General features: G+C 39.7%; 1 protein-coding gene across 1 annotated transcript in view; it reads left to right on the plus strand.

The window, feature by feature from the left end:
- Positions 1-22,041, plus strand: part of SWAP70 (switching B cell complex subunit SWAP70) — a 69,974-nt gene that overhangs the window by 3,951 nt on the left and 43,982 nt on the right. The window contains exon 2 of the mRNA XM_026486136.4: positions 21,562-21,702. Coding sequence (XP_026341921.1) covers positions 21,562-21,702 — 141 coding nt within the window. The remainder of the gene's footprint in view (positions 1-21,561; positions 21,703-22,041) is intronic.

Here is a 22,041-nt window from a genome sequence, read left to right on the forward strand (position 1 = left end):
TTTTTTCATGCAATAACCTTTTATGTGTCTATTCTGTGTAAGGTACCATGTTAATTTCATAACAAGATTAGTATTTTTAGGCTCTTAATTGGTTTATTAAATACCAGACTAAATATCCAAAACGAGTGTTAAAACTTATCACTTTGTAAAACTATATGGGCATTCTAAAATATTTTTGAATTAGCCTTTTTGAATTACCTTCACAATATTTGACACAATGAATAGATATTCACTAACTGTGTAGTAGACACTTCATGTGTTAGATACTGTGTCCAGTGCTAGGGGTGGTAGTAGAGGTGGGGAGAAAAGAAACAAATACAAATTTTTGCCTTCAAAGAATTTAAATATTGGTAGGCAAATTAAGAAAATAATCAACTATTAGAGGTGGTTGGTTCTCTCTCTCAATTATATTACTCAGTTACCTTATCCTTAAGAAATGTAAAGTCTGCTTCTCTGTCTCCCTCTGCCCCTCCCCGCCACTCATGCTTTCTCTCTCTCCCTCTCTCTTTCACTTGCTCTTTATCTCAAATAAATAAATAAAATCTTAAAAAAAAAGAAATGTAAAGTCTGGTGGTTGAGATAAGTAACAAATATTTTTGGATAGAGGATGTTGAGTGGGTTGGAAGATAAGGGGCCATGAGATTTTAGAGGAAGAGGTGATTACTTTTTACTGGTGAGATTATTTCATGAACAAAGCTTCTTTGAAATGAACTCTGAAGACAGGTAGGATGTGATTATATAGAGATGCGGGAGGGAAGGGTAAGTCATTCTATTCATTCATTGATTCATTCATTCATTCACTGGATATTTGTTGACTGCTGTCAGCTCCAAGGCATCCCTGTGAACTATTGCAGCAGACAGGATTAATCAGACATTATGGGGACTTCTCTGTAATTTATCTTGATTGCAGTACAGAATATGAGTGTCTGTGTCAATGTATATTTAAGAGAGAGTTATTGCTGGTGATAAAGCAATAGAAATAGATTGTGGTTAATGCGTGGAAGACGCTGAGTACTGGGTCCGTGAGGTAGGTGCCGTAGAGCCTCCAAGTTTTCTGAGAGGTGATGGGCCATGGTAAGTGCACTTTAGGAAGTCACTTGGGCTGTAGCATGTGACCTGGGTTAGAGTGGTTTGGGCATATTGGAATTAGGAAACTATTGTAGTAGCCCTAATGAGAGGTAATAGGGGCTGGAGGTGGGGAGGATGGACAAGTGGGGGATAGTGGGTGAAGGAATTTTGCTCTCTACTAGCCTTGACTCATGACTGGGTGTGAGGAGAAATGAAAAGGACAGAGTCAGAAATGTTAGAAATTTCAACTGTGGATGACCAATGGACAGTAGTGGTTTTTAATAGAACAGGAAAGTTATGAAAAGGAACTGTTTAGAGAAGAAAGGAAAGTTAGCTTTGAACATGTTTTGTTTACTTTGTTTTGTTTTTGAGGTCCTTGTTGGAGATGATGTTCTTGGCAAGGGTAGAGCTGTCAGTATAGGATCTGATTAGTTGAAACTTGGAAAAAAGAGAGGAGAGATTAATTGATGACCTTGGGGAATGGCTAGAGTATGTAGTGAGGAAGAACAGAAGCCAAGGGACCAGAAATGAGAGTAAGAACCACTTTGGAGCAACACTGGAACTGAGGGAGAAGAGATTTCAAGGAAGACATAGTCTCTTATCTTCGAGAGTTCAGTTATTATTATTACTATTTTTTAAAGATTTTATTTATTTATTTGACAGAGAGAGCCAGAGAGCACAAGCAGGGAGAATGGCAGAGGGAGAGGGAGAAGCAGATTCCCCGCTGAGCAGAGAGCCCCATGTGGGGCTCGATCCAGGACCCTGGGATAATGACCCTAGCCCAAGGTGGACACCTAACCCAGTGAGCCACCCAGGCGCCCCAATTATTATTGTTCTATACATATATTTTGGAGATTTTAAAGTAATGCGAGTGATTCTTCCCTGCTATAGTTTATAAACTACATACTTCTTCTCTAAAGAGAAGTTGTGAAAAGTTTGGAGTATTGGCATCATCTTGGGAATAAATTCATTTTTTTACTTTTAGGAGATTACTTTGTAGTACAAAACTCATTTAGATAGATATGTTTGAGTTACTGCTATAATTAATAAATACTGGGTAGTCCAGGTGGCCTAGTCAGTTAAATGTCTGCCTTTGGCTCAGGTCATGATCTCAGGGTCCTGGGATCCAGCCCTGCATTGGACTCCCTGCTCAGTGGGGAGTCTACTTCTCCCTCTCCCTCTGCTCCCCCACCTCCCCATTCATGTGCACATGCTCTCTCTCTTTCAAATAAATAAAATCTTTTAAAAAATTACTAAATATTTTCCTTCAGGGTTGCCTGAAGGAAGTACAAGAAAAGCTTATGTTTTATACCTAATTTTTATTAACTAATAGCATATTTTGGAGTGAAACAAAAATTACTACCTCAGTAAATTTCAAAACTTGAAATCCAAAGAATAAATTAACATAAGATATTATTTTGTTGTTGCAAACATAGACTTTCATTAAATTTATCAATAAGATAAAAATATGTAACATAGAATTGGAAAACCACTTGTGACTTGCATAAGCTACTATAGAGGCAAGATGTTGAGGTTGTTTAGTCAGTGATGCTTCCTTGTTAAGACAACTAGGCATGAGGTCAATGTAGGTCAATATCTTCCTGATCTTCATTGATGTACCCTTCTCCTCCCCCCAAGCCTCTGCTCCCTGTACCCTCCAAAAAAAGGGGAACCACCTCTGCCTCACTTTTCTTAACCTTGATTCTTTCACCCTCTTCCTTCCGCATTCCCTGTGATTTCCCAGGCTTCTTCCTTGCAATCTGTGCACCCTCTGCAGGAGATCTCTCTTTGGCTACAGTTGTAGTGTTTCTGGCTCCCCTCCTGAGGCGCAGTTGTACATGTCTTTACCCCCCACCACACTCAGCCTGTGTAGTCATCAGCTGTATTAGTTTAATTTGCAATGGGATTGTTAGAAGGCAACTCGTTTTTTAAATTGTCCTGTTGATTTGGTGTTACTCTTTTTCAGGCTGGATACAGAGGGACATTAAACTGAATTTTTATTTTATTTTTTCTTATTTTATTTTATTTTATTTATTTTTTTAAAGATTTTATTTATTTGAGAGAGGGAGCGCAGGGTGAGCAAGAGAGAGCACGAGTGGTGGGGGAGGGGCAGAGGGAGCAGAAGAAGCAGGCTTCCCACTGAGCGGGGAGCCAGATGAGGGGCTCCATCCAGGACCCTGGGATCATGACCTGAGCTGAAGGCAGACACTTAAAACAACTGAACCACCCAGGTGCCCCTGACTTATTTTAAATTAAGCGTTTCCTAATTGTGTACGGATGTACTTGTCGACTGCTGAAGTAGATATGGTGGGGAAAGAAAACTTCAGAAACACATTCTCTACTTGCTTTTAAACTTGTGTTTATGAATAGTCTTTCCTTAGAACAAACTATAAGACTATTATTTGTTTTGAATGCAATTTTATTTCTTTTAAAGGGTTTTATTTTTAAGATTTTATTTGTTTATTTGTCAGAGAGAGAGACCGAGAGAGAGCATGTGTGCACAAGCAGAGGGAGTAGCAGGCTCCCTGCTGAGCAAGGAGCCCGATGTGGGGCTCGATCCCAGGACCCTGGGATTATGACCTGAGCTGAAGGTAGACACTGAACAACTGGGCCACCCAGGTGTTCCTTGAATGCAATTTCAATATACACTATAACTGATGTGAGATTTAAAACTGCTGAGTGATTGATGGAACCGTATCTGTAGGAAGATGCTAGGTACATATAGATAGTTGGGTAAATATCACTGAGTTGAATGTTACAGGTTTTTTTTTTTTTTCCCAGCCATTTTTTCCCTTGGTTTGGTTTTGGTTTTCATGCCCTTTTTCTCTGTGTGTATGTGTGTGTTTAATTTTATTTTTAATTAATTTCTACACCCGTGTGGGCTTGAACTCACAATCCCAAGATCAAGAGTCACACACTCCACTGACTCAGCCAACCAGGTGCCGGTATATATATATATTTTTAAATGAGGGACATTTGTGTGTGGATTCTATATGTTATGAAACATTACTAATAGGCCATCTGAAGCAGACTTTGTTACTTTCAGGTTTTTTTTTTTTTTTAAAGATTTATTCATTTATTTTTGAGAGAGAGAGCAAGCATGAGCAGGGGGAGGGTGGTAGAGGGAGAAGCAGACTCCCCGCAGATGTGGACTGATCCCAGCACCCCTGGATCATGACCTGAGCCGCAGGCAGACACTTAACCGACTGAGCGACCCAGGCGCCCCTACTTTTAGGTTTTGATGTAAATTTGCAGAAGTCAATGGAAATAGGTATAGGGGATATTATTTGAAGTAGAGGCAATAATTATTTTCTTCTCTACTTATGTTTTAAAATGATCTTCAGATGATTTAGAATTTCAGGGATCTTGCTGAAAGCTAATAAATCTCCAGTGTTACTTAGAAATACATGCAATTATAACCTGAAACCATAAAAGTCCTAGAAGAGACAATAGGCAGTACTTTCTCTGACATTGGCCTTAGCATTTTTCTAAATATGTCTCCTAAGGCAGGGGAAATAAAAGCAAAAATAAACAATTGGAGCTACATCAAATTAAAAAGCTTCTGTACAGCAAAGGAAACAATTAACAAAACTAAAACACAGCCTACTGAATGGGAGAAGATAGTTGCAAATGATGCATTTGATAAAGTGTTAGTATCCAGAATATGTAAAGAATTTATACAGCTCCACATCAAAAAACCCAAATAATCCAATTTAAAAATGGGCAGAAGGTATGAACAAACTTTTTTTTTTTTTAAGATTTTGTTTATTGGATGCCTGGGTGGCTTGGTCATTAATACTTTGCTTTGGGCTCAGGTCATAATCCCAGGGTCCTGGGATTGAGTCCCACATGGGGCTATTTGCTCTGTGGGGAGACTGCTTCTCCCTCTGTTTGCCACTCCCCCTGCTTGTGCTCTCTCTATCTCTCTCTCTGATAAATAAATAAATAAATAAATAAATAAATAAATAAATAAAATCTTTAAAAAGATAAATAAAAAAATAAAGATTTTATTTATTTATTTGAGAGAGAGAGTGAGAGATCAATCACGAATAGGGGAGAGTGGTAGAGGGAGAAGCAGACTCCCCGCTGAACAGGGAGCCCAAAGTAGGGCTCGATCATGACCTGAGCTGAAGGCAGATGCTTAACCAACTGAGCCACCCAGGCACCCGTGAACAGACATTTCTCCAAAGAAGACATCCAGATGGCCAACAGACACATGAAAAGATGCTCAAAATCACTTATCATTAGGGGAATGCAAATCAAAACCACAATGAGATATCACCTCACAGCTGTCAGAATGACTAAAATAAAAAACACAAGAAATAACAAGTGTTGGCGAGGATGTGGAAAAAAAGGAACCCTCATGCACTGCTGGTGGGAATGCAAGCTGATACAGCCACTCAGTAAAACAGTATGGAGGTTCCTCAGAAAATTATATATAGAATTACCATATGATCCAGTAACTCCATGACTGGGTATTTATGAAATATGAAAACACTAATTTGAAAAGATATATTCACCCCTCTGTTAATTGCAGCATTATTTATAACAAGATATGGAGGCAACCCAAGTGTCCGTTGATAGATGAATGGATAAAAAAAGATATGTATACATACAATGGAATATTACTCAGCCATGAAAAAGAGTGAACTCTTGTCATTTGCAACAACATGGATGGATCTAGAGCGCATGATGTGAAGTGAAATAAGTTAATTAGAGAAGGACAAATACCATATTATTTCACTGGTGTGGGATTTAAGAAACAGAACAAATGAACAAAGAAAAAAAGAGAAAAAAAAAGACGTACATATAGAGAACAAACTTTTGGTTACCATAGGGGAAGTCGGTGGGGGGGATGGTGAAATAGACAAGGGAGATTAAGAGTACATGTATTGTGATGAGCACTGAGTAATGTATTCTATTTTTTTTTTTTAAGAATTTATTTATTTAGGGGGCGCCTGGGTGGCTCAGTCGTTAAGCATCTGCCTTCAGCTCAGGGCGTGATCCCGGCGTTCTGGGATCCAGCCCTGCATCAGGCTCCTCCCTGGGAGCCTGCTTCTTCCTCTCCCACTCCCCCTGCTTATGTTCCCTCTCTCGCTGGCTGTCTCTCTCTCTCTCTGTCAAATAAATAAATAAAATCTTAAAAAAAAAGGATTTATTTATTAGAGAGAGAGAGAGAATGAACAGGGGGTGGGAGGGACAGAGGGAGAGAGATAAGCTCCTCAATGAGCAGGGAGCCCAATGCAGGACTTGATCTCAGGACTCTGGGATCATGACCTGAGCCGAAGGCAAAAGATTAACTGACTGAGCCACCCAGGCGCCCCAGGGTAATGTATGCTTGAATCACTATATTGTACACCTGAAACTAATATAACACCGTATATTTATTATACTGGAATTAAAATAACATAAAAATTTTTAAAAAGAAAAAAATACATGTAATTCCAAGAAGATAAGGTGATGAAGGCTATTATTTAAATTCTTGTACATTGAAGAGAAACTTTGGAATAGTTCATATAAACACATGGTATAGAATTTATAAAGTTCGGTGCTCCTGGATGGCTCAGTTGGTTGGGCATCTGCCTTCGGCTCAGGTCATGATCCCCGGGTCCTGGGCTCAAGCCCCATGTTGGGCTCCCTGCTCAGTGGGGAGTTTGCTCTCCCTCTCCCTCCGCCCCTCACCCCCACTCATGCTCTCTTGCTCAAATAAATTAAAATAAAAAAGAATTCATAAAGTTCAAAAGGCCATTTACAGAAGTGAAAAGTAAGTTTTCTTCAACCCCTGTCCCATACTATTTTACTGCCCTGGAGGTAACCATTATTACTAGTTTGTTATGTTCCTTCCAGAGATCAAAGTGTACTTTAAAATTAATACTCTTATTGTTTTAGTAAGTGTTGTCCTTTTAAATATAGCACAGTCTAGCGATATTTTTTGCAACCTTTATTATAACTTTACTTTGCAATTATGGTTGCAGTGCAAATTACATGTCAGTCCTGGAAATGTCTTGAAATAAGCTTTTTGGCTGTGCAGTTTTATCCTGTTGTTTTTAGAAACACGGGGTTTTGTTTTGTTTTAAATTGTGCCCTTTTGAAGTAAAAGAGAATCTAAGTGGAAAAAATTTTTTGGGAACAACACGGGTAATTTGAATATTCATTCCTCAGTGATAGATTTTCAGCTAAATATCTTTTATTCTTTGCTTTGTAGTTGGCTATATGTCTTATAAATATTATATGTTCTCTTCCCATGTAGGCATTTAGCCAAAAAAATTTTTAGCCTTACTAGTTACAAAAGTAATTGAGCCTGGCCAATGTGTCAGTTGAAAATATAGTAGTCCCCACTTAGCTGCGTTTTCAGATTTCACGGTTTCAGTTACCTGCAGTCATCTGTGGTCTGGAAGCAGTTGATCCTCCTTCTGACATACCGTCAGTAGTTCAATAGTAGCTTAACAATACGTTACAGTGCCTACATCACTCGCTTCATCTCCTCACGTAGGCCTTTTATCATTTCTCATCTTTATCTCACAGGAAGGGTGAGTATAGTATAGTATTTTGAGAGAGAGAGAGAGACACCATATTCACGTAACTTTTATTACAGTATAATTATTCTATTTTATTATTAGTTATTGTTGGTAATCTTTTTACTGTGCCTAATTTATAAATTAAACTTGATCACAGATATGTATGTATCAGAAAAAACGTGTACCTAGGGTTCAGTACTCTCCGGTAGGGTTTCAGGCATCCACTTGGAATATGTCCTCTGCATAAGCAAGACAACTGTATAAAGGAAGCAAGTTGCAGTAAAGGGCTTTTATTGTGTGAAACACAATGCAAAACTATGGTTAATTTTTGTGAACTTGGCATGTATAGTATTTTTCCCTAATCTTTTTTTTTTTAAAGATTTTATTTATTTATTTGACAGAGAGAGAGAGAGACAGCCAGCGAGAGAGGGAACACAAGCAGGGGGAGTGGGAGAGGAAGAAGCAGGCTCATAGTGGAGGAGCCTGATGTGGGGCTCGATCCCAGAATGCCAGGATCACGCCCTGACCTGAAGGCAGATGCTTAACGACTGAGCCACCCAGGCGCCCCTCCCCCTAATCTTTTTTTTTTAAGGTGTTGAACTTTATTTTTTAAATTTTTAAAAAAGATTTTATTTATTTATTTGACAGAGAGAAAGAGAGAGAGCACAAGTAGGCAGAGCGGCAGGCAGAGGGAGAGAAAGAAGCAGGCTCTCTGCTGAGCAGGGAGCCCTATGTGGGGCTTGATCCCAGGACCCTGGGATCATGACCTGAGCCGAAGGCAGATGCTTAACCGACTGAGCCACCCAGGCACCCCTTTTCCCCTAATCTTTAGTGTTATGTTTCTGTTAACCTCTGTGGTAAAAGTTGTTTCTGTTGAGGAACTAAAAGAAATCTCATTAAAAAAATGAGATTAGGATATTGGAATCATGAATGAGCCTATAAAAGTCTTTGTAAATATTTTTTATATTTCACCAAAACAAAATAATAAAGACATTTTAGTATAGTAAGAGAGATTTAAAAATCTTAAAATGGTAATAATGGATTCTGGGTTATTTCCTTTCTTTATTACTTATTTGCTAACAACTTTTCAAAAGTGAGATAAGTTGGAAGTTTTAGGGTTTTTTTGAAACAACATGTAAACTTCTGCTTTATTGAAGGTATTATACAAACTGTGAGGCGCTGTGTGTGTGTGTGTGTGTGTGTGTGTGTATGTATCCATCTTAAGAGCCAGTGTGCATTTCTAATCTTATGACTCAGAGTTCTTAACCTTCTTGATCTCCATTTCATACTTCCTTTTGGGTCTCACTATAGTCCTGAGGTACATAGTACCTGGAAGCTGGAGACAGAAGAGGCTTTACATGACCTTTTCTCACTTACTCCATTTGCTATCTCAGAGTAGCTATGTTCTCATTCCCTCGCAACAAGAGGGTTATTGTGTAATCCCCTCAGTGGATAATTAGCGCACTGGAACTCGAGGTATTCCAGCTTGCCTCCACAGTCTGTCTTATGTGTGTCCCTGTTCTTGTCCTACAACATAAGTCCAACGCAGCCCTTTGTCTCAGCTTCCTTTATTTCCCCAGGGATTCATTTCATAAGTCTATTTTTCTACTCTGCTTTCTGCTTTATTTCCTTCTTCTCATTGTACCTTCAGGTTCCCTTTTTCTTTTTTAATTCAAAATCTGTGTTCACTTGAAACTGCAATTCTCAGCAATTAATTAACTATGGAAAGGTATTTAAGAGTAAATCTGCATATAGTTGAATTTTGTAAATGAAGAGATCTTGTGATTAGGGAGACATTTCTGCAATACTGGAAAAACTAATTTTTTCATCTTAAGGTTCTTCTGTGCCTTCTATACCTTTTGCTTCTGTAAGAATAATCACCTTTGTCTGGTAATCAGGTATGTTTGATTTGGACCAGGAGAGTGGTGTATGCGAACGTGGTGTACCAGCCGTGCTCCAACACGTGCTGAACGGTGTTGAAGGTATTACATGTCGTTGCATAAGCAGTTCTGGGAGGGTGGAGCGCTACCTGCCTTGTCAGGCAGCACATCCCATCCATTCTTTCAGCTCATAGGGTGATGGATGTGGGGTTACGGTTTTGTTGTTTTTGTTCCTGTACAGAATGGATGGCTAACATATCTTTGTTGACTGACTACGGTAGAGCCAGTACTTCAGAACTGGTCCTGTAAAGAGGGGAAGTTACTAAAACTTTTTGGGTATTTATGAGAAAGGTAGAGTTTTGAGATTATTTTGAGGATGTGGGTGTGGTAATTGGAGGTGAGAGGCTGGAGATGGGGAGACCAATTGGGGAGAATCTGTGAAAGTTGATGACTTAGTTGATGAGTGCTGGACTGGGATGGTGGCAGTGGGAATCAAAACAGATATTCCCTACCCTTATAGAGCTCTAGTCTTTTTGTTTTTTTTAAAGATTTTATTTATTAATTTGACAGAGAGAAACAGCCAGCGAGAGAGGGAACACAAGCAGGGGGAGTGGGAGAGGAAGAAGCAGGTTTACAGCGGAGGAGCCTGATGTGGGGCTCGATCCCACAACGCTGGGGTCACGCCCTGAGCCGAAGGCAGACGCTGAACGACTGCGCCACCCAGGCGCCCCAGTAGAGCTTTAGTCTTTTGAATGATACAGACCCAGCAAACTGTCAATTCAAGTATAGTGAGATAAAGAAAGTACACAATTCACCTAAGACTTGTGGGATCTATTCATAACACTTGCCTGTAATGAATTATTTTATTGTTGGCTGCAACTATAGTGATTTTTAAGATCAAGTCTATCATTTTTGTCTATTTATTAATTGTCATTCTTGAGTAAAGACGAGTGTTCTTTTTATTTTTTATTTTTTTAAGATTTTATCTATTTATTTGACAGAGAGAGAGGGAACACAAGCGGGGGGAGTGGGAGAGGGAGAAGCAGACTTCCTGCTGAGCAGGGAGCCCGATGCAGGGCTTGATCCCAGAACGCTGGGATCATGACCTGAGCCGAAGGCAGACACTTCATGACTGAGCCACCCAGGCGCCCAAAGACGAGTGTTCTTTTTAAATTAAACTTTCACCAAAAAAAAAAAAGTTCTGGGCACACAGAGGAGGGGAACCTATCTAGCCTATGGGGAGGATTGGAGGAGTTAGGTTAGAGAATCCTTCTAGAAGAAGAGACATTTGTCACTGACTTTAAGGGATATGTCATACTCGTCTATAAGAACATCCACGATGACAGATACAGAAAATAAGTCCCTTGGAAAAACAGGAAAAAGTGTCAGGAAAGAGCACTAGTTGGGGAGTCAGGAGACCTGTCTGTGCTCTGATACTTGTGTAGCCATGGGAAGTCACTTCTTGCTGGGCTTCAGTTTCCTCCTTTGTAAAATGTGGAGTACCAGGTGAGGTCTTTGAGGGTTGGCCTTCTAATTTAACTATGTTAGCTTGATGTGTTTACCACAGCCATATCCTGTTGAGTATTTGCTCTGCTGCAGCTCTTTGTTGGAGTCTCAGAAGGGAGAATGGGACCTGTTACTGAGGACAGGGTGCCCTGTTTTCCCAGCATTACATTCTCTGGTTAGCTGTAAGCTGATAGAACAGCTCATTCAGTGGAGAGAGGAGTTGGCCTTGGGGGTCTGAATTAGACTTAGTAATAGGACAAACTGTATGTAAAAGAGGTACAAGAAGAGGAGAGTCCATGATTTTGTTGTTAAAGGAATGATGGTACCAAAGTTAGCATCAGGGTGAGAAGCCTGTTTTGGGGAAAAAGGTGATGAATTCTTCTTTGTGTTTTTTTTGGATGTGAGGCAAATTTAGTGTAGAAACCTCTAGAATTAGTTAGGGATATAAATCAGAGTTCAGTTGAGAGGGAAAGACCAGAAGATCTGAGAGTTATTAGAATAGAGGTAACTTAATATTGTCAGAATAAAAGCATTCTTGAAGAAGAGAGTAAGGAGAAAGAATTCAGGGCTGAAAATTGAGCTTTGGTAGAGGTGCCTTTGTGGGATCACCTTCCTCACCCCTCATTCTCCTAAGGAGAATAACCAAAAGGAAGGGAATGATCCAGAATGCCAAGTGCCAGCAGCTTGGGAGAATGACTTGTTCAGAAGGTGTCTGTCCCGTGTTGGGTTCTCCAGGAAGCAGATGGTGAGACAGAGTTGGGAGTGCAAAAGGGCTATTGAGAAGAAACACCTATGGTGGGGAAAAAGAGAGGAAGCAGGATTGGGAAAAGGAGCTGTCAAACTGTGATACGGACTTGACAAAACTAGAAGCAATCTTGGCATGTAGTAAGCCTTCGGCTCAGGGCGTGACCCCACCATCTTGCTCAGTCATTGGCTGAGGACCCTAAGGTAAAATAGCTGGAGGCTCTCAGCTAACTACAGTCCTCGTAGCTGGGCAGCATTTCTGTTCTTGAGGTACATCTCTGTGTCTGCCACAGAATCCTTTTGAGAAAGCAATTTCATGAGCTTGATAGGGATGGCAATCCTATTATGGAGACCATAAGGAGACAGAGTGGTCAGAAGAGGGGGCAGCAAAGATAAACCTCAGATTTGTGATTTTTATTATCACTTTGGGTATGTACTGTGACTTCAGATTTTCTTTTGGAGTAGAGTGTACTAAATTGAACTACGTAATTTTTCTCTCTTGTTATAGAGTTCTCTCTCACACTTGTTAATTCTGAGTCCTTTCCTCAAAAATCTCTACTTGTATTTTGAGGAACTGGATTGCTTTACTGGACCTCAGGTCAGATGAGTCACGCCTGCTAGTTCTGGTGGTGTGAATAACTAATGGAGATACTGGTTTTTACTCTAAAAGTGATCTGAATTAGAGATTCCAATTAAACAAAAATTCTCTCAGTGGAATATCGTGGTAGTACAGTGAAGTAAATTTAGAGATCTAGATAAAGATGATGGAGAAGCAAGCTAAATTAGAGAGAGAGATAAGAAAATTCTGAAATAGGGCTCATTTAGCAAATGTTTGTTGAACATCAGGCACTTTATTGGGTTTTGGTGTTGCACAGTTGGATAATATAGACCTTCCCTTTATGAATTACAAAGTAGTGGGAGAGATAGGTGCAGACACTTACTGGAGTTAAATCTTTTTATACATGATTTATCTTCTTAAAGATATTTGTTTATGCTGTAGTCCAGTGGAGACTGGAATCTAAGGAAGTTGTCCCAGATTGGGAGCCCATCATGTGGCTTCTTCAAGAGGCATGGCAAAGCATAGTTCTTTGTGGATGACTGAACTGAGTTAGTTTCATCACCTCTATATTCCTACAGTGCTCTCTTCATATTTTGTAATTTTATTGGTGTTCTCTAGCTGGAACCCCCAGACATATTTAATTTCTAAATTTTCCGTAGATATAAAAGCTTCACTTTTTCTGATTATAAAGATAATACGTAGAATATTCAAACAACACATTGAAGTATAGAGGCAAAGGTAAAAGTACCCAAAATTCTACCACCAAGGGCAGATGCAATTAACTTTTCAGTGAATATCTTTCTAACATCTTTTGTCTCTCTTCCACCCCTTTTTCGTCCCTCTCCTTACGCTGTACACATACACACATGCATGCACACTGTTGCATATACACAAACATATATATCCTTCTATATAAATGGGACTGTGTTTCACATGATTTTGTAACCTTTTTTTTTTCTTTTTTCTTTTTTTAAAAGATTTTTTTTTTTTTAAAGATTTCATTTATTTATTTGACAGAGATAGAGACAGCCAGCGAGAGAGGGAACACAAGCAGGGGGAGTGGGAGAGGAAGAAGCAGGCTCATAACGGAGGAGCCTGATGTGGGGCTCGATCCCACAACATCGGGATCACGCCCTGAGCCGAAGGCAGAGGCTTAACTGCTGTGCCACCCAGGCGCCCTCAAATAAAATATTTTTAAAAAATAATACAAATATATATTAAATAGCAAATGATAAAGATAATAACTAACCTTTTCATAATACTTACTACATGCCACGCATTACTACTAATTCCTTCTAGCAGTCCTACGAATAAAGTACCATTTTTTTTTTAAGATTGTATTTATTTATTTGACAGAGAGAGACAGCCAGCGAGAGAGGGAACACAAGCAAGGGGAGTGGGAGAGGAAGAAGCAGGCTCATAACGGAGGAGCCTGATGTGGGGCTCGATCCCACAACATCGGGATCACGCCCTGAGCCGAAGGCAGAGGCTTAACTGCTGTGCCACCCAGGCGCCCCTTTTTAAAAGATTTTTTGACAGAAAGAGAGAGAGCAGAAGCAGGGGGAGAGGGAGAAGTAGACTCCCAGCTGAGCAGGGAGCCTGATGTGGGGCTCGATCCCAGGACTGTGGGATCATGACCTGAGCCAAAGGCAGACGCTTAACCAACTGAGCCACCCAGGCGCCTCTGTAACCTATTTTCTTAAAGACGTGTTAAGGTCATCTTTCCATATCACTGCTCATAGATACAGACAATATTCTTAATAATGGCTTTGAATGATTTACTGTGTTGATGCACCATGTTTTATTTAACTACTTTCCTATTCTTAGATATTTGAGATGTTTAGATGTTTTCATCCAGGGACGCTGCTAAACAGCCTGCAATGTGTAAGATACACCTCCCCCTGGCTTCCTAAACAAAGAATTATCTGATCTAGGGGCGACTGGGTGGCTCAGTCCGTTAAGTGTCTGACTCTTGGTCTTGATCTCAGTGTCGTGAGTTCAAGCCTGTGTTGGGCTCCATGCTGGGCATGGAGCCTACCTGACAAAAAAAAAAAAGAAAAGAAGTCTGAAAAAAAAATATCTGGTCCAAAATGTCAGTAGGGATGGAGAAGACCTGCTCTATTCCTTCTCCAGTGTTGGGTGGTGGCTATCTTCACTCCCCTGTATCTGTTCAAATGCCAGGTATTGTTACTCAAGCAAAAAGTAATAGCTGTTTTAGTTTGCATTATTTTGATTACTAATGAGGCTTAGCATCTTTTTCTATATTTATTAGCCGTCAGTTTCTTTTACACATTTCCCATTCATGTCCGTTGTCCATTTTTTTGTTAGGTGCTCATCTTTTTTTTTTTTTTTTAATTTATAAGAGTAATTTGAATATTGGAGCTATCAGCCTTCTTTTGTTTGTTTCTTTGTGGTGTCTCTTTTTAAAGGGAAATTTAAAAAAATGTTGTCAATTTTATTGATATTTTCTGTTTGATTTCTGAAGAGGGCTAAGTTGATTAATTGCCTGAAATAACTTATTAAAGGTGGTTCATTTAGAATGAAATCCAGTGGCATTTACTGTAGGTAGTTTAATGGCATATAGTCTGTAGAGAACATCACAACAGGTGGTTTTGATTAAGGTATCCGGCCTTAATCTGTCCGTACGTGTTGGGCTCCTGTGAAGAATATAGAATACAACTATTGGGCAAGTTTCCGTCCCTCACTGAGCTGCAGTTAGGTATTTGAGATACTGCTAGCATATGAAACAATTCATTTAAATGCTGAGTAGGAGTTCAGTGGACAGGAGGGCCAGTAAAGGTTTCCTAGAGTTAATGGAGAATGACCCAGTCTTGAAGGATGTAACTAGGCACAAGGGAATGTTTCTGGCACCCCATTTTTGTGAGACAGGCAGATAGGAGACTTGGGTTCTCATCGCTGTTTTGTTATTAATCAGTGTATGACTTAGAGCAAGTCTCAGGCCCCAGTCTTTTTATCTATGAAATAAGGAGACAGGAGTAGGATATTTCCTAAGATTGTTGTCATTAGTAAAATATAGTTCTACTGTTAAAAGAGAATTTTCTAGGGATTTGTTCAGCATTTATAGAAATTCTGCCTTCTGGATAGCATGTGAGGTGCTGTGGGAATGCAAGGATAGGTAAGACATGGGCCATTCTTTCAGAAATTCACAATCTTGGGAGAGGAAAATCATGTGTGGTAGTGTAAAATAAAAAGTACAGAGTGCTTGGGAAATGCAGAGTGAGGAAAGACCACCTTGATTTTCGGTGGTGGAAGCTTCTGAAAGGGATAGCATTTATGTTAGGTAGAAATGGAGGTATAGGGGTGGTTGGAGCAAAGGCCTGGAGCGAAGAGGTATGGTACAGGGTTTGTGTATGGTACAGTGAGTAAACTTGTCCGGTGGGCTTCGTATGTTTGGTACAGAGGGGTAGGAAGAAACGCTAGAAAACTAAAGAGGGCCTGACTTGTCGAGTGACTTAAATAGAGGGCTGAGATACTTACTTGGTTTTTACTTCCGTAGGCTTTTGATGAATTTTAGATGAGGGAATAATGTGATATTAGTAGCGTTTTAAGATTAATTTGGTAAGGGGCGCCTAGGTGGCTCAGTCGTTTAAGCATCTGCCTTTGGCTCAGGTCATGATCCCAGAATCCTGGGATCGAGCCTCACATTGGGCTCCCTGCTCAGCGGGGAGTCTGCTTCTCCCTCTGCCTCTACCACTCCCCCTGCTTGTGCTCTCACTCTGTCTCTCAAATAAATAAATAAAATCTTTTAAAAGATTATTTGGTAAAAGCGTCTAGGATGGTAATTGCATTTAGGGACTGAATCAACATTGACTTGGAGATTTCTGAGGCTGAATACAATGAAGATAATTTAAGAGAAAGCAAGCAAGACTTAAATAGTGATAAGCCGGATGAAAAGGTATTGTCAGGACAGGGAAAATGACTCTATGTGGTAGGGGCAGGACTTCTATGAAGACAATGCTCTTAAGGCAGGGCAAGGTACTGGTAGGAAATTGGTCATTCTGGTTCATTGTTAAGAAGAGTTTTCTGGTAATTCGCCATTAGCTTGAAATTTTATAAATCAGACAGGAATTTTCTTTTTTTTTTTTAAAGATTGCTTATTATGAATTATAATTCTATAATTGTGTTCGTTCAGATAAGCTTGTTGGAATAGAGATCCCCACCCCCCTTTTCTTCAGTGTTGAAGTTTGCCCATTACGCACATCCTGTAAAGGGAAACTGTGTGACTTGTGGGAGGGCACGTTTCAGAGAACCTTTATAATCTCTACATCTTTGGGAGAGAGGAGGGTAGACATTATGCACTCATGTGTGTTAATATACTGTTTAGTTGTTCATCATCCTTGATTTTGTTTTCATGATAGTTGGAGTAAAATGCTTAAAAAGGATAAATGGCAAACCACTGAACAGAACAGACCAACGAACAGGGCTCATGCAGCTAATTAGTCATCTCTTGTCAGCAAAGGTCCTGCAGAGGCAATAGTAGAGAGATGGGTTGTTGGCATGGATATGGATCTTTTATTGTAGTAACAATAGTTTATTCTTCAAGTCGGGGGAATGAGAGCAAAGTTGCTTAGCAATCATGTGGGCGCCGAAAGAATGGCCTTTGGAGGAGCAGGCATTTGAAGTGGGATAAATTCAACTTTTTTGAGAAACTTGCCAACACTCTGATTAGAGTGATTCAGGGGCAGTCCTTATACAAATCAAGAACTTGCAGCTCTCTTTCCTCCTGATTGCTTTTGTCCTGATCTGCTTTCCAGCTTCCTCATTTGGAGAGGCTAGTGTCTCTTGGAACTGGTTCCCCCAAAGGTGGGTGCTAGCAGATGGGGGCTTCCTGAGAGAGAATGGTCCCAGAGTTCTAGGAATATCTCGTTCTTCGCCACTGGATTTAACTTGGCTCCACAAAATAGTGCCAGCCCTCTTATTGGGTCCTGGAGAACTGACTGAGTAGGGTTAGGGGAGCACCAGTCCATCACTGCACCCTATCTACAACATGCATACATGGCCGCGGGGTCATAGGGCTCTCTGTTCTTCCAGAAAAAGAGGGAAAGTGGCACATGTGGAAAGGGCATCAGAGCAGGAGGCTTGGGTTCTAGTCCCAGTTTTATTACACATAAAATTCTATGATTTGGGGCACATCTCCTAATCTCTGACTCAGCCTCTACATCTGTAAAATAGCAATAATACCTACTTTTCCCAGGGGCAAGACTAAAACCAACTAAAGGATGATGCAAGTCTACTCTGAAAAGCATAACCTACTGTACAAGCTTATGGAATGTTTACTTCTTGTTAATAGTTTATATTCTGGCCCTTAAGATTTTGGTTTCTTTATACATTTTATTTTTTATTAAAAAAAACTTGAGATACTGTTTAAGCTTTTAAAAAATTGCTGATGATTTTTTTTTTTAAGTTTTTATTTATTTATTTGAGAGAGAAAGAGACCACAAGAGCACGGGCAGAAGGAGAAGCAGACTCCTCACTGAGTGGGGAGCCCAATGCGGGGCTCAATCCCAGGACCCTAAGATCATGACCTGAGCTGAAGGCAGACACTTAACTGAGCCACCCAGGCGCACCCGCCTCCCACCTTTTTAAAAGATTTTATTTATTTATGCTGATAAAAATTTTTGAAAAGTTTTAAAGATAGCACACTTGTTTTGTTCTCTTTTAGTATCAAAACCTGTTCAGATATCTGTTACTCAGTTTGTTATTTTGTTTGATGAAGAATTACCCATTCTAAGCCGTATTAACAACGAAAAAAGCTGAATTTATGATCAAATTGTAGCTCTTTTGCTGAATTCATAAAATGAGTTCGGGTTGACAGTTAAGGATTGGGCTTTAAAAAATTTTTTTTTTAGAAGCAGGTTTAACACCTTATTCTGCAGTGAGGATGCTGAGACTGAGCAAATAGGTAGCAAAACATTTAACCATTATAAAACGGTAAGTGGCAAACCACTGAACAGGAACAGACTGCATGAGCAGGGCTGGCGCTCAGATCTCCTCTAGGTCCTTATTACTATTAAGTACTGTCTCCCTCACAGTTTGTTTAACAAATAAAGATAAAGGCAGTTAAGAAAATTGTCACTGAGTTCAGCTATACCTCTGTTTAACAGAAGTGCTGTTTAATTGTCCAAGGCCGAAGTCTAGAGTTCAGTTCTAAACCATCTTTAGTAGGATCACTGAATTGAGCTAAGCACCTACACATACAAAGAACATTGTTGACTTTAGAGAACTAAAACCATGATGTTCTTATTACTAGAGAGTGTTGGACCTGGGATTACAAAACGCGAATTCTAGTCTCAGTTCTGCTAAGTAACCTTAGTTAAAAACAAAACAAAACAAAACAAATTTTATCTCTTCGAGCCAGTACTCACCATCTATAAGATGAGGAGGATGACACTATGGCACCCAAAGCCCCTGCCAGGCCTTCAGTGGAAAGGTCTGTGAAACCCGAAGGTAGGGAAGGGGGGGTGTGGGAGAGATTGGTGTCTCCTTTTGTCCTCTGAGGTGTTTGCATTAAGCAGCTACTTTTCTCATGTTATTCCGCTATCTAAAAGCCTGCCAATTGCCCTTTCCTGTCCAAAAAGCTCTCATTATTTTACGGCCTAGGTTACATTTCACTTCCTCTATGAAGTCACTTTATCACACATTGTTTCTCTTCTCTGAACTCACTGATTGTCCTTACATCTCACTTATCTGTTAATCATGGTACACTGCTGTGGAATATGCCTTCCTTTTATACCTATCTCTAGAGAGTAGATTAATGTAAAAGAAAAAATATAGACTTCAAAGATAGATTTAGCTGTGTGATTTTAGGTCAGCTGCTTTTTAAAAAATACATGTTTAATTTTTTAAATAGGTAGAACATTTTCGAATAGGTACAATTTTTTTCAAACTTAAGAAAAAGGGGAGGTGCAGTGAAAAGTCTTCTACCTCAGGTCTACCACCAAGGTAGTCTTTCCCCTACTGTTATTAGTTTCTTATATATTCTGCTAGAGTTTCTTTCTTTCTTTCTTTCTTTCTTTCTTTCTTTCTTTCTTTCTTTCTTTCTTTCTTTTTCTCTTTCTGAAACAGAACCTTTATTTATTTTATTTATTTTAATTTTTATTTATTTGTCAGAGAGAAAGAGAGCACACAGTTGGGGGAGTGGCAGGCAGAGGGTGAAGCAGGCTCCCTGCCGAGCCAGGAGCCCCATGTGTCACTCGATCCCAGAATCCTGGGATCATGACCTGAGCTGAAGGCAGATGCTCAACCGACTGAGCCACCCAGGCGCCCCTCTGCTAGAGTTTCTTATTTTTCATTTTCTTTTTCTTTTACATAAAAGATGGCACACTAAACATAATCTTAAGCATATTGCTTTTTTCACTTAACTTATCTTGGAGATATTTTCATATTACCACACAGTGAACTCTTTATTGTTCTTAACGTTTTATGAATGCACCATAATTTAATCAGTGGTTGGGAATTTTTACTTGATTGAAATCCCAAATGATTTCAGATTTGAATGACCTTTGAGCCTTATCTGAGAAAATTGCTCCTTATTTCTCTAAACTTGTATTTCTGTAGTACATTATAGGTTTTAAGCACTTTACGGTCTTGAAGTTGATCCTCACAAAACCTCTTTGGAAGTAGGTGATTACTCTGTAAGTTTTACTAGGTAAATAGAGAAAGGAAATATCTATTTAGGTTTTTGCTGACTGTGGTGCAAGATTCTTCAGCAAAAGCTCTACCGTGCGCTTTTCATGTGCTCTACTATTGGCAAATAGAGGTTTTGCTTGAGAAACACAGCCTGCTTTGTAGGGGCTGATAAAGGTCTTCATTACTTCATTTATAACCATTTGTGAATTTACTTCCTTTACTTACTTCCTTAAAACCAGTAGAGCATGTAGAAAAGGATCTCCACATAAATGAAGCTTTGAGAAACAAAACAAATATAGAGAGAAGATATGCAAATATTCTTTTTATAGGTTACTTTTTTTAATCTTAAAAAATCCTAACTGAAATATGTGTGTACAGAAAAAAGTGACTTGCTTAACGGTATTGAAAGTTTCATTGAGATGAATGTGGTTCTTCAAGTGATTAAATGTGTAGGGCAGAGTATATGAGTATCAGGTGGGCCCCAGAGCCTCTTGCTGGTAATATTTTACCCTGGGATTTAACATCTGGTAAGATTCTCTGTTAAAGCCAGTACAGCCTGAGCTATGTAATTGACCTTTTTAGAATGCACGAATGAAATGGGGGGGTTTTAAGTTTTAAAATTTTCATTTAATGCAAAATGAGATTAATACTCAGACCAAATTGCTAATTGAACTGCCTGAGTGTTAAAGTATGCACTCAGGTTATGCCAAAACCAGTAATACTTTATATACGGAATGCGAATTTTCTACAGAAAACTTTCAACCATTTTGGTGACTTCTGAGATACTTTTGCAATTAATTTTTCTCCTATTTCTAAACCAGGCCCTTGATTTCTTTTCTCTTTTTGTATTTATGTTCTTTTAGACTCATGCTGAAAACGTAGCCTAGTATCCTAGAATTGTAGAGGTATTTGGACACTTAGAGATTGCTAATTAATATTTGGTACCTTTGTATATTAACTTGGCCCTTTGCGTGGAACAAGTGAGAACTCTGGAGCCCAGAGAGGTGTGATTGGCCCTGGTCACTTTGTCCAGAACCCTCGGCTGCAGCTGCCCAGTTCCATGTTCTTTCTCTTCCAGCTCTATCTGATTGACACTGCTCTACTTGGGGAGAAGTTTAATTTTGGAAAACATCCTCTTGTGCTTTCCCCCTTTTTTCTTTCTAATGTGGGCCAAGTAATAAAAAACTACAAGGAATATTATAGTCACAGATATCTAAACATTTTTTTAAAGTATAGTTGACACATAGTATACATTAGTTTCAGGTGTACGGAGTGGTTCAACTTCTCTATATGTTATGCTGTGCTCACCACAAGCATAGCTACCGTCTGTCACCATACACGCTATTACAGTGTCATTGACTGCATTCCCTATGCCGGTCCCTTTATTCCTGTGTAGAGTCATAGATCTTGCACGGAGCCGGCTCACTGTAGACTTGTTTGAAGTGAACCAGAACTGGGGAGGGAATGAGGTAACAACCGAGTGAGGAGCAGGCAGCCGAGCAGTACTCACCCCATATTTGTTAGCTTATTCTCCATCTTTCTCTCCCTAGCCAGGGAGCAGCCGGTTGTGTTCAGACAGTGAAGCTGCCATGTGTTGGTTAGCGGGTGCCTTTAAACTACTTTCTTTCCCCCTTAGGTCCTTTCCCACAACCTGTGCACGGTGCTGAAGGTTCCACATGACCCTGTTGCCCTTGAAGAGCACTTCAGGGATGATGATGAAGGGCCTGTCTCCAATCAGGGCTACATGCCGTATTTAAACAAGTTCATTTTGGAAAAGGTATGCTTTTAATGTCTTTTTGCTTATAACGTTGTTTAATTTGCACATTTCAGGTGGGCCCCAGAGCCTCTTGCTGGTAAGCTCAGTAAGGAGTTCGGGTGTGAGGCATCAGGAGAATAAATCGGAAAGGAAAGAAAGAATGGGAGACTGACATTTCCTATTTCTTCCTCTCCTCCACTGTCTTCTAAAACTTGGTTTGGTATTTTACAACTTGGCTCATTTTTTGAGATTAAGAGCTGTATTTTGTCTTCTCAGGGTGCTTTTTTTTTTCCTTCTAAATTCTGGTTCCACATATACTGGCAATAATTGTTAAAACATGGGTATGTTAGGGTAAAATGT

The sequence above is a fragment of the Ursus arctos genome, unplaced genomic scaffold (genome assembly GCF_023065955.2).
Source record: "Ursus arctos isolate Adak ecotype North America unplaced genomic scaffold, UrsArc2.0 scaffold_22, whole genome shotgun sequence".
Taxonomy (NCBI): domain Eukaryota; kingdom Metazoa; phylum Chordata; class Mammalia; order Carnivora; family Ursidae; genus Ursus; species Ursus arctos.